The sequence below is a fragment of the Panthera pardus genome, unplaced genomic scaffold (genome assembly GCF_024362965.1).
Source record: "Panthera pardus isolate Hobbes unplaced genomic scaffold, ASM2436296v1 HiC_scaffold_1, whole genome shotgun sequence".
Taxonomy (NCBI): domain Eukaryota; kingdom Metazoa; phylum Chordata; class Mammalia; order Carnivora; family Felidae; genus Panthera; species Panthera pardus.
The window spans coordinates 40,244,461-40,258,433 of NW_026526654.1; the positions used below are offsets into that span (position 1 = coordinate 40,244,461).

The window sequence follows — 13,973 nt, forward strand, 5'->3', positions numbered from 1 at the left end:
GTAGTATTTCTGTACACAAGTCACTTCACATCAGTAATCTCCTGTTTGCCAAATCCAGTTAGTTCTTAAATAAATCTCTCCTACTTGCTCTTACCACCATTTCCTCATAAAATTCCTTGGCTTCCAAGATGCTACTCTTGGAAAGTACTACTCTTTATTTCTGGTTATTTGTCTTTAACTCCTTTATAAGGCTCGTTTTCATTTACCTGCTGTGTATAGATTTAGTTTCTCAGCAGTGTATTCTTGCCTAATTATAACCTTCTTAACCTTTGCAGAGCTCTTGTTCGCCAAACATCTGTATCATTCTGACCTTGAAAAATTTTTGAGACTTAGATACAAATATTTAACTGCTTACCAGACATTTTAATTTTTTCACAGATACTTCAAAGTCCACATGAGAAGTATTACATTCATCGACTTTGACTGTCTCAGTGTCTGGTCTTTATTTACAAAGTCTTATCAATTCTGTCTCTAAATATCTCTGAATTCTTTTTTTTCTATTACATCTTCAGCAACCCTAATCATTTTCTTTGGTAATTACAGTAGCCTTCTTACTGAGCCCCCTGTGTGGAGCCCCTAACCCCTCCATTCCATCCTTTACACTCACATTGCTACTAGTAGATTAATATTTCTAAACCTCAAGGGGCGCCTGGGTGGCTTAGTGGGTTGAGCATCTGACTTCAGCTCAGGTCATGATTTCATGGTTTGTGGTTCGAACCCTGTGTCGGGCTCTGTGCTGACAGCTTGGAGCCTGGAGCCTGCTTCGGATTCTGTGTCTTCCTCTCTCTCTGTCCCTCCCCCACTACTATTACTACTACAGTATTAAAATTTGGAAAATTCTCACGCATGATTATCAAAGCAATAGAAGGAAACATTTAATGTTTCAAAATGAGAAAAATTACTCAAACTTTGCCCTGAGAAAGCAGTTTCTCTTCACTACTTAATATATTTTTTATATTTATTTGGAATATTATACATTCTTTTGTTATTTTACTTTGACAGTACAGTGTTTGGAGTTCCTACTGTATGCATGAGTTTATTCCAGATTAAAGTAGCTTTATTTCATACTCCAGTCTAACCATATGGGCATCCACTGGGCACTGCAGGGGAGAGTCTAACAGATAATAGTATTTTCTAAGAACTCTTGATTTTACTTTCAGTATCCTCATACTGTATCTTCCATGACAAGGTTTTTGTTGTTGTTCTCCGCATAGGCATATTTTGGTGGCGAAGCTCGGTGCGATGCTGAGGCTGGACAAGGGGATGATTATGATCCCAGAGAGCTCATTTGTGGTGCCTGTTCTGATGTGTCCAGGGCTCAGGTGGGTAGCACATTTTAATAGAAAAGACAATTTAGATATGTTAAGCTCCTATTTTTTTTCAAAAATAATAATATAACTAAGATGGTGGGAATAATACAGCAAGTTTTTGCCCAGTGTTTATAGCAGTGTATAATTTTTCAAATTAATTCATATATGTTATTTTCTTGGATGGTATTTACATTTTATAATTTTGTCTTAAATAAAATTATCACCATATTTCAACAAGTAATAAATTTATGTATTTCACTTTCTCAAACCTGTAGTCACACTTTTAGGTTTACCTCACTTCCATGCAATCTTCATAGTACATCTGTGAGACTGAGAGATAGATTAAATATTATTAACCATTCAGTTTGGCTGACCAGGAAAAATTTACCAGGAAATCAACTGTCTTACTTATTAAATCAGATTGGCTATGATGAATCTGAGATAAGAATTTAGGGCCTTCTCCAGACCTTTTGGGCAGAGCTATGCATTTATTCATTAATTTTTTAATGTATATATCCTCAGTTTTCCAATCAGTTTTGAGACCTATGCATACTCACATGATATGAATCACTAGGCTACATATATGACCGTCCTTAACTGTAATTGAAATAGACTCACTATAATCTTGTGTCTGTGTATTTTCTTTTGCTATAGATGTGTCCAAAACATGGCACAGACTTTTTGGAGTATAAATGTCGCTACTGCTGTTCAGTGGCAGTCTTTTTCTGTTTTGGAACAACACATTTTTGTAATGCTTGTCATGATGATTTTCAAAGAATGACTAGCATTCCTAAGGAAGAACTACCACACTGTCCTGCAGGTATGCTTTTAATATTTTTAAAAACATTGTTGTAATGTATTTACTTTCGAGTTTAATTTAATGATCACAAGAGAACCCTGTTCCAAGTGGTAGAAATCCGGTTCAAACTAGACTAAAGAATCAGAGCAAATTTCTTGGCCCTTGTAAGCTTTTGACATTCTGAGTGAAGTAGAAAGATCACCATGGTGATGAGGGGTCAAGAGTTGTAATGGAAACCGGCACCTGGGGAAGAAGGAAGTCAGTAAAAAAATCACTGTTTCGCACTGTAGGGCCATGTGAAGTTTGAAATTATGAATTGATAATAGAACAGTTTTAAAAGATTTTGTAATTTTTTTTTTTTTTTTTTTGAGAAGTCTGGAACCAGCACCATAAAACGGACAAGTGATTTGATCTAGAGTGGCTGGGAATTGGCAGCATAGGGAGCGTCAGGAAAGCCAAGGAGTTAAGCTGCTGAGAATACAGGAGAAATAATTGTGTGTAGAGGCCAGGCTGAGAAAAATAGGAATATGAAACCAAAAAGAAACCCAAAAGATTGGAAGAGGTCAGGAGGCTGGTGGTTCCAATGCAGTGGAGTACCAGGCTTCACAGAAGTGGGGGAAGCAGAAGGGGAGGTAAATGTGACCAAAGTAGAGAATTTTACATGAGATATATCTGAAATTGGTGAAAATACATGCAAAAGTACTTACAGCACAATCCACAATCTTTTGAAAGCTGAGAAACATACTCTCATCCACTGCTTATCAGAGAGCAGATGCTAGAACCCTACTGAAAAAAAGCCTCTCAAAATTGCTAACACATCTACCTTTCAACAGTCCACTTCTGAGGATATACCTACATATGTGAGGTAAATAAAAAAAGCAAATAAACAAGACTATTCATTGCAACATGGCTTGTAAAAATAAAAATTCATAAGCAACCCAGGTGTCCAGCAGGAGGGTGGTTACACACTAAGTACTGTGCACCATCAAAAAGAGAAAATGGTGATGAGGATGGAGTTTCTATGTACTCATATGGAAAGATGTGTAGGAGACTGTTACGTGAAAAATCAAGTTACAGGGGCGTGTGAGTGGCTTAGTTGGTTAGGCATCCGACTTCAGCTCAGGTCATGGTCTCACAGTTTGTGAGTTCAAGTCCCACGTCAGGCTCTGTGCTGACAGTTCAGAGCCTGGAGCCGTCTTTGGATTCTGTGTCTCCCTCTCTCTCTGCCCCTACCCCACTTGCACTGTCTTTCTCTCTCAAAAATAACTAAACATAAAAAAATTTTTAATGAAAACTTTTAAAGAAAAAAAGAAAAATCAATTTACAAAACAAGGTATATAGTCTGCTGTCTTGTAGGAAAGGGGAAAATGAAAATATATGCTCATATTTGTTTATATTTGCCTTTAAAAAACTGTGGAAAGATACACTAGAAATTAATAAAATTAATTTACTATTGGGAAAAACCAGGAAGATAGGTAGAGATGGGAGAAAGGTGACTCAGTGTATACAGTGTTTTAACATTTTGATTTTTAAGCCATGAGAAATATATTATCTATTCAGAAAGAATAAGTAGGGTTTTTTTTTTTTTGAGTATAGCTACTTTTGCTATTTTGTTTATGTTAAATAGATAAAAGATTGTTCATGGTAAATAGAAATTGTTACACTCTTTCCCCTCTAAAAAGAATTTTTTATTTTAAAGTAGATGTAGTAGACTTTGAAAGAAGCAAGGTCAGAATAACGCGAGGCTAGGTGTTTAGGATAATGGCCAGCATAAAGATGTGAAATGTAATAGCTAGAGGAGGGTGGTGAGCTGGAGGTCAGCAAATGAAGGAAGTACCATAGGGGCAGTTTTCTGGCTCATGTTAGTTTCACGGGAAGAGGGTTATTGAATTGAAAGTTGTAAGTCAGTGGTCTAGAAGTAAATGGGAACCAGGAGAGTCGGTCTTGCTTCCTGGCTTCATGACACAGAGGAGCTCAAGAGATAAGCAGCTTCTAGTTGAGAAAGTTTAGAGGCAAGCAATATCATCAGGGAAAATTCACATTTTTACTTAATGAAAGAAAGTTTCTTCTATGTTCAGAAACAAAGACAAAACAACAACCAAACACTAAAATTAATCAAGAGGTTAGCTAGCAATAAAACAAGTGTGGAGAACACAGAGGTGGATAGTCGCTGAGAGGTTCCAGCAAAGGCAAGGCTTCCCTCACACATTCACATGATCACCGAGCTCTGCCAGTACAGGGACTTCACCCTGGAAACAACCATGAGCCAGAGGGATGAGGCAGGAGAGGATTTACAGAGATGACAGGAGGGAACTGACATCAATCCTGGGCATTTTCACATACATTTTCTTACCTAGTTTTTACAACCTACAAGGTAGCTGGTGTTATTGTCACCTTCACAGATAGTTAAGGCCCAGAGAAATTCAGTAGCTGGCCTAAGATCATAACACTTAGACTAAGGCATGCTCTCCCAGCCTTTCACATTCATCTAACTCATTAACTCATCCATTCCTATAGAGAACTGGAATAGAATTAAAGCAGACCCCACAGTGAAATCAGCAGGGAAGATGGCCATACATTTTACTTAGAAGGACGGAGGGATTGATTCTGTAACCACTGTCAACCCATTAATTCCAATTTTTAATATATGGATAAGAACAAGAGTCCAGATTAAGAAGTTAAAGTAGACCATTCCTCTGTTACTTTCTAAAATAATTATTAACCACCTTCTTAGTGCCAGAATACTTAGAGTTAAATATTGCTGTGCCTATTTAAAAGATGAGGGACCTAAGGGGTTCCTGGGTGGCTCAGTAGGTTAAGCGTCCAATTTCAGTTCAGGTCATGATCTCGCGGTCCATGAGTTTGAGCCCCACGTCAGGCTCCATGCTGACAGCTCAGAGCCTCGAGCCTGCTTTAGATTCTGTGTCTCCCTCTCCCTCTACCCCTCCCCCACCCACACTCTGTCTCTCAAAAATGAATAAATGTTAAAAATTTTTTTTTCAAATAAAAAAACTAAAATAAAACATGAGGGACCTAAGAATCAAGAAAGATTAAGTTAACTTTGCCTCACTTTTCTTATCTGCACAATGGGGACAATAGTTCCTGCCTCTATGACTGGTAGAAGATTGACTTGACATACTAGAGCAGTACCTCAATAGCAAGCACTCAAGTGTCTGCAGGTGATTTTTCTTTTGTTTTTACTTTTACTGTATTTTTTTTTAGCATCATGATTATATTACTATTTTTTACCTTCATGATTAGATTACTAACTCCTTGAAGATAGGGGCCATGTACTATTCATTTTTACATCTCAAGCACCTAATGTAACACCATTCACACATTAGGCACTGAGTAAATACTTGTTGAGTAAGTGACCGTTTATTTTCTCCCAGAAAAAAACAAGGACTGCAGTTTGCAGGAGCCATCATTTATGGTGTGTACTTGAGTGTCCCTCTTCCTGACAAGTCTCCCCCACCCACCAGTGGGGTGGGCAGAATATCAGTGTGCAGTGTGATTTGGGGTGGCAGGTACTGATACACACTATAATTTATAACCGGAATAATTACCTTTGTAGGTTTTAACCGCTGCTCTTATGTCTGGTAGCTGAAACCAGCAGTTGACTTCTCCCTCTGAGATGACCTGTCTTCAGTGTGATACTTACCCTCTTGCCTTGGTCTTACTCTTATATGGATAGAGGCAGTTTGTACTTGTTTGGTGGTAGTAATAACAGCTAACATACTGTGCCAGGCTAAGAGCTTCATAAACACTAGCCTTTTATCCCTCCTGTTTTCCTTCTTTTAAACCTAGAAGAGATAAATTCAGTTCAGATCTCATTCCCCATTCATCTGGGTAAGCTTATTCCATCCAATCTCATACTTTTCTTTCAGAGTCAAAATTTACATTTATTGTTTTGGTTCCTAGCTGTAGGAAACAAATGCATACTTCTGTTTCTTCCTCTGCTGTTAGAGACTCTGTATTCAGGTATAAGCCCAGCCAGGATTCCCTACACAGTCAAGTTCCTCATTTATAAAGGAGCTAAATGTCCTTTACTTTTTTTTTTTTAATGTTTACTTATTTTTGAGAAATAACGAAACAGAGCACAAGCAGGGGCAGAGAGAGAGGGAGACACAGAATCCAAAGCAGGCTTCAAGCTCTGAGCTGTCAGCACAGAGCCTGACATGGGGCTCGAACCCATGAACCATGAGATCATGACCTGAGCTGAAGTTGGACGCTTAACTGAGCCACCCAGGTGCCCCTAAAAGTCCTTTTTAAATGATAAGAAACACATGACATGAAGCACAATAATATAGCAAGTCTTTTAAAATAGAAAAGTATAGTTTTATGTACATTTTTAAGCCTCATTAAGTTTCTCTTTTCCCTAAGCGCTTCTTCCAGATTGTTATATTTTATATTATGTTACCATTCATATATTTAAGCTGATTTTCATTTTTCTACTAATCTTCCTTCAGATACTTTTAAAATAACAGTCTTTAATAATCAGTCTTTCCATTTCATCAGTGTGTGCGTTTTCTTCAGAGAACTAACATGGCTTATTTACATTTAAATTTGTTTTTACCTGCAGAAAAACATTCTATTAAAAAGTCTCCATATTTTCTCATCCAGAATAGTGTTCAATTCAACTGAACTGACAGATTTTCATGACGATTTTTGTTCATTGTTCTTTGCTTTAAAATGATATATCTAATGTTCAACCTCACTAATCAGGGAAATGCCAAACAAAATCACAATGAGGTATCACTCTACACCAATTAGAATGGTTAGAATCAGAAAGACAAGAAATAACCAGTGTTGGCAAGGATGTGGACTAGAAGGAACCTTCGTGCACTATTGGTAGGAATGCAAACTGGTGCAGCCACTGTGGAAAACAATATGGAGGTTTCTCAAAAAATTTAAAATAGAAATACCATATGATCCAGTAATTCCACTACTGGGTATTTACCCAAAGAAAATGAAAACACTAATTCAAAAAGATAGATGTACTCCTATGTTTATTATAACATTATTTACAATGGCCAAGATATAGAAGCAACCCAGGTGCCCATCAAGAGATAAATGGATAAAGAAGATGTGTATACACACACACACACACACACACACACACACAGAGTAGAATATTACACAGCCATAAAAAGAAAGAGATCTTCCCTTTTGTGATAACATGGATGGAGACATAGAGGGTATTATGCTAAGTAATAAGAAATAAGTCAAACAGAGAAAGACAAATGCCATATGATTTCGCTTAAATGTGGAATCTAAAAAACTAAACGAAACAAAAAAGCAGAAACAGATCCATATACAGAGAACGGTCTGATGGTTCTGAATGGGGGAAGTAGGCACAAAATGGGTGAAGGGGAGTGGGAGATACAGGCTTCTAGTTATGGGATGAAAAAGTCACCAAAGTGAAAGGTATAACATAGGAAATCTAGTCAGTGGTAATATAATAGCTTTGTATGGTGACAGATGGTATGGCTCACTTGGGGTAAGCATAGCATAATGTATAGCTGTGTGGAAGCATTATGTTGCACACCTGAAATTAAAGTAGCATGTGTGTCAACTGTACTTCCATTAAAAAAAATAAAAATGTTTAAGATGAGGTATCTCATTCATTAATAGAATAAAATCTATAGCTCATAGAGGTGATTTCTAGGCAAGATGTTGTAGGTAGATTCTGTCATTTTTAAAATTTGTATTTGTGTAACCATAGTCCTGTTATTTCTTTGAATATCTTATCAGTAATTTATATTTACATTAGGTTTGTATATATGTGTGTGTTTTTTTAATTACATGCTTTTGCCTCCTTCAAAATGTATATAGGTCCCAAAGGCAAACAATTAGAAGGAACTGAATGTCCACTCCATGTTGTTCATCCACCCACTGGGGAAGAATTTGCTCTGGGCTGTGGAGTGTGCAGAAATGCTCACACTTTTTAGAACACTCAGATTCCTTTGTCTACAGAGAAGAAGTTGCCTTCATCCCCCAAGTGGATGTGGTAAAGTTTAAACTCTGCTCAGGATAAGGACGGGACCATTTTTACATCCATGAAAATGAACCATTCACAGTGCAAGAAGGATGCCAAATACCATGTACATAATTCTTGCTATGGAAAGTTTCCCCATTATTTCAGTTTATTTTCTTTTGAACCAAGACATCAAACTTGTGAGGTGTTTGCATGTGGCCATTACCGTCATTGGCCTGTGAAGCATTGAACATTTATAGATAATTGATATAAAAGAATCGCCATGCCCATGGACTAAGAATGATGCTGGCTTTCAAGCAAAAAAGAAAAATAATCATTGTTTATTGTATACTGCCTTTTTTGTAATCCTGTATAATTGCATCACGGGTGGGGATGAAAAGAAGAATATTCTGGTTTATTTCCTAGACTGTTATTTAAAAAAAAAAATTGTGTTAGGACTGGCATATAAATGTAATAAGTATCACACTGTATATAAAGATATCAATGTTTGTTCTGTATAAGAATTACTAAATTACAAATGCAGTTTCATTTAAACTTCTAGGTTAAGTTGAGCCTGAAATTTTAATGAAGTGCAATACTGAGTGTGCCTCATTATCTTGCAGCTGTAAACATATTGGAATGTACATGTCAATAAACCACTGTACATTTTTATACAGTGATAAAGTCTAACAACTGTGTGAGGTGTTTCTTCAGAAACAAAATTTAAATACCTCTAAGGTCTAAATTCCATCCAATTTTCCTTGTAAAAAAATTCACTGACACAACACAATGATAACTTTCATAACTCTTAGGGAAAATAAGACTAGTAATGAAGTACATTTTGGAATCTTAATTAAACACTGGGAAGAACAAATAAATATATGTATTAATAAACAGACACATGCCAAAGACAGGAAAAAAACCATCTAGGAAATTGACCAACCTCTACCTTACTAACCAGAACCTTTTTGGACTTTTATCATCAACAAAATCACTTGTCTCTTCTTCACAGACTACAGTGTGTTTCTGTGGATCTTTTTTTATAGTTAACTCATAAAATTGACAATTGTTATTTATAAGTATCATAAATCAGTTTCTATTTATTTCATGAGAATGACAAAAGTTTTTTTTCAGTTTTGTTCTATATTCCCATTGTTGGAAATACATAAATTGATGCGTCAATATAATGTTTGCCTTGAAGAAACTTAAAATGAAAAGATCAAATCTGAACACAGGTAACTCTTTAGAGAATCTTCTAATAAATTTCATAAACATGCCCAAGTCTTACCCTTCAGGCTTTAGGAAAGATTGCTGTTAATGGTTTTTGTTGTTGTTAGGAGAGGAATAGCTGAGAGGCCATTTGAGCTCCATCTTGAAGAATAAGTAGCATTTCAAGGGGCAGAGAAAGGCATGAGAAAAAAAATATGTAAGCAGAACATTCTAAAATGTAATAGAACAGTGTGAGTAGTCTAACTCCTGATGTTGGAGACTTTACTGCAAAAATAAAATCGGAATATCACAGATTGATCTCTTCATGATGCAGTTTGTGGATCTGCTGAATGTGCAAGCTCTTGGGCTTGCTGAGCAAGGAAGAAGGTCCCCCTTAATCTAAATAAGATACATCTGACCCATCACTGAAAAAGTAATAACACTTTCTTTTAAAATCTCTTAAGCGGATTATGCAAACTCCCTTTGCATTGGGTGATATTGCCTCAGAGTTGCAAGCAGTTTTTAATTGCCCCAATGTGTTTGAAAGCAGGAGTAATCTGTTGTCATTAAGGGCACTCTTGGTGGTTCCAAGCCAAGCTAAAAGGGTTGCAGGCAGAACTAATCCACTCTGAACCTGCAGAATACCTTGGGTTAATATTTCATGAAGAAATCTTGAGCTTTAAGAAGAAAAGTGTTCTGAAGGCATGTTTATATCCTCAAAGGGCCAATTGGGACTGGCTGCCTGTGTTCAAAAGAGATTTGAGAACCTTCAGGGCAATACAGTCTTTTTCTTCAGAACAAGTCATTGTGCCATGAGGATGTTGGGCAACAGGCATCAGAAAGGGATGACCCTGCTCCCGAGACAACCCCTCAGCCCCAGAATCTAACTCTCAGGATCTACTTAGGAAGCTGTGTCTCCCTTCTTCCCCAGTCCTCTTCATCCCATGCCAAGTCCTGTGGGAGAAGACTGAAGGAAGGTACAGGCTCAGAACTGACTTTAAATGTTTCCAAGAAACACAAAGTAGGAGCAGAGATGGAAGCTGTTCCTAGGAATATCCAGGACACCTGGAGGGGAGAATGTGGTGAGGCCATTGTAATTACAGTGGATTTAAAATCACAGGCCACAGGAATGAAGCCAACCTTCAGAATGTCACACAGAGAGGAGACATCACGGACGCTTGAGAACTGAAAAGAATACCATTTTGTATCTATTAACTTAGCTGGCAGATTGATCAGTTCCAGTGTGTGAATTGGCATGGAAAAGAAAGGAAACAGGAAACTAACAAGATGTTTGAGTAGAATGAACCATCTCAAATCAGCATTCTAGAAATCAAAAGGATAAAACTTACCTTTGTTTATGAGGATGCTATATTTAATCATATCTCAAGCATCTCAAAACCAGAGAACATAACTTTAGGAATACTTTAGGAATAAGTTATGACAAAGCACAGAAGGGAAATGCCTTGGCATGCTTTTTGGCTCAAGCGTACTCTGCACCAAGAAAAAGAGAAGAAACAACAGAATCACAATAGCAGGAGTTAGGGAATCCGGAAAGAAACCCTTTTCTGGTATATTTGCAGGCCTAGGAAAAGCCATGTTTTAAGCAGTTTTCTGGCCAGACTGCTTAGGTCTAAAAACTCTTAGAGTCCATAAGCTTACTTGAAAAATCTGTATTCTCTGTTCACTTTCCATTCACAACAGGTGTTGATTCCCCTTCTTTTTCAGACTTTTCAGCCCCAACGTCTCTCCCCACTTGGTCACTGAGTTCCACCTGCACATGGTCATGTGGTTCTGACAGTAGCTCCCAGATGGGACATTGCAGCTCGTTTTCCTGAAAAACACCAACAGTACTTAAAGAGCTGAAATTGAAGCCAGAAGGCTTGGGTTTGGGTCCTGCGTCTGCCTCTGCCAACTTGTGAACTTGAGTAAGCCACTTACCCTTTTTTAATCACAATTTCCTAGAAAAAAATAATACCTAATCTAAGTCAAATGAGAAAGTATTTACACAAGCACTTTCTCCCACAATAAAATCTTACTTGAAAGTGAAAGGAGAAAAGAACATTTATTCAACACCTCCTAAATGGCAGATACCAAATTGTAGGCATTTCATTTAATCCTCCCAGCAATTCTGTAGGCTACAGCATGGTTAATCTCATTTCATGACTTTAAGGGCTTAGAGAAGTTAAATGATTTGCATCAGATCCCAGCTAATCTAATCTAGATTTGTCTGAAAAAAAAAAAAACCCTGAGATGTGAATCCAGTTCTTTTTGTCTCTAAAACCCAAGCTCTTTCTCCCACATCATGCTATTGCTATTACATCACCAAACTGGTTCAATGACAAAAAGTAATTTATGAAATAGTAACTGGACACTTGCAACACAGGCAAAGTTACAAAGGGAACATGACAGTGTTTGCCTCCAGAAGCGTGCAATCTAGATGTGGAGGTGCACAGCTCAGATCTCCTTGTGGGGCGGCCCCTACGTCACAGAGCGTGGTTAGCTGACAGCCTCCAGCTCCACACCTGCCACAGCATTTGGTCCAAAGCTGCACTCTCCCCGGGGAAGCCCTGGCCAGTGGCAGGGCTGTGGAGAGCTAGGACCTGGCCATTTCTGCCCAAGGCAGCGCTCCCTTCTGGGCAAACCACCAGGACCTGGGCCAGCCCAGACTTTCTTAGAGCCGAGCTACAATTGGAAGCTCTTCCTACCCGACCTTCCTTCTCTCTACCATTTCATAGATGCCACACCCAAGTCACAGTCTGACGGCCCTCCATTCTCACTGCACCCTTGCCCTTTCATCTCTCATAGGCACTACCCCAAACAGACTTACTGCACTTCTAACTCTATCTTGGCATCTTTTCCCAGAGGGCCTGACTGACACAGGAGGGTACTAGATTTTAAATGACTTACTCACGGTGTCTTCATTTCACAAATGACGTAAGGTAGCTTAGAAAAAATTCAGAGACTGTAATAGGTAAATACTGAAGGGAGTTACGCTGAAAAAAATTATGAAAGGAAACCTAAGGTTAGAGATGAGTGTCAAGTAAGTAACCACATAGTCTTAGGTAGTTGCTAGAGAACAGGCCAAAAATTTTGAAACAAGTTTCTTGGCTAACAAGGCAAGACAGGAAGCATGTTCAGTTACAACTGGCAATGTCCATTTCCTCAAAAAAAGCAAAGTGCAGGTATATGAGCCTAGTCTTGAATGGATCATTTTTTTTTTATTTTTTTAATGTTTATTTATTTATTTTGAGACAGACAGAGAGAGAGAACAAGTGGGGGAGGGGCAGAGAGAAGGAGAGACAGAATTCCAAGTAGGGATCAGAGCCTGATGCAGGGCTCAAACTCATGAACTGTGAGATCATGACCCGAGTAGATATCAAGAGTTGGACACTCAACTGACTGCACCACACAGGCGCTCCAAGAATTGATAAATTTTGACAAGCAAAAGTAGGAAAGAGCATCCCAGGGAGAGAGCATGGTAAAAACCAAACCAATGATGTTTCCCCTGAAGTGGACGTAAGCTGTTTTGCTTTATTAATCCATTTAATAAATATTTGAGCACCGTTCTGTATCCACAGTTGACAGTGCATGCTCATGAGGGTGGGAACTGTGTTCCCAGCTGCTTAGTAACCATGATTTACACATAGAAGTTACTCGATGAACATGAATATGTGCAACGTGGTGGGCCAAGTGCTAGAGATAAGACCTTCACAGAACACAAATAACAAAAGCGTGTAAATAATACACTGTTGTTAAGAACTATAATCGAGGTTTTCTAACGAGAGAATATTTGTTGAGGGCTTACAGTAGCCAACCCCTGTGCCAATGCATGAGCATGGGAGGCAGAATAACAGCCCCCAAAGATGCCCATGTCCTAATCCCCGGGAGATGTGACTAGGTGGCCTCTAGCAGCAAAAGGAACTTTGCAGATGTGATTAAGGGTATAGGCCTTGACATGGGCAGAGTTTCCTGGATTAATCCAGCAGGCCCAGTGTAATCACATGTGAGTCCTAATATGGGAAAAATGTGGCAAGAAGAACAAAGCCAGAGAAAGAGCCTAGAAGACCCTACACTGCTTGGCTTTGAAGATGGATGAAGGGGTGAGCCCTCAAGGAATGCAAGCAGCCTGTCGAAGCTGCAAAAGGTAACGAGACACATTTTCCACTAGAGCCTCTAGATGGAATGCAGCTTTACCAGCATCTTGATTTTAGCCCATTTGGACTTTGGTCTCCAGAACTATATACATTAATAAATCTGTATTGTTTGAAACCACTAAGTCTGTGGTAATATGTTACAGCAGCAGTAAGAACAAATACAATGGGCTTCATGGGCATTATCACACTTTCTCCTTCCACAAACCTGTGAACAACTGTTTTTCTTTGGCAGATGAGGCAACTCAGACTCACAGAGGTTAAACAACCAGCCCAAGGGTTTGCAAAGATTTAGTACTAAAAGGCAAAGAATTGAAACTATCAAGTTATTTTTTAAATTGCTTACATATTGAAATATAATAGTTGGGACTGACTTGGTTAAATAACACATATTATTAAAGTTCATTTTACCTGTCCCTTTTTACTTTTTTTTTAATTTAGAAAATTAAATTTTTTTTAATTTAGAAAATTTTAAATTGCATCTGTGACCTGTATATATTTCTAATAAACAATACCGGCTTAGAATC

The 13,973-nt window shown here is 38.1% G+C and overlaps 1 protein-coding gene across 15 annotated transcripts in view; it reads left to right on the plus strand.

Annotated features, from left to right (window-relative positions):
* The window catches only part of MYCBP2 (MYC binding protein 2), a 284,243-nt gene extending 275,464 nt beyond the window's left edge, over nt 1-8,779 (plus strand). For all 15 annotated transcript variants that reach the window (XM_053896144.1, XM_053896165.1, XM_053896259.1 and 12 more), the window contains 3 exons: nt 1,215-1,322; nt 1,965-2,130; nt 7,945-8,779. In XM_053896144.1, the coding sequence (XP_053752119.1) occupies nt 1,215-1,322; nt 1,965-2,130; nt 7,945-8,060 (390 nt within the window). In that variant the 3' untranslated portion in view covers nt 8,061-8,779. The remainder of the gene's footprint in view (nt 1-1,214; nt 1,323-1,964; nt 2,131-7,944) is intronic.
* Nucleotides 8,780-13,973: the final 5,194 nt, after the last annotated feature.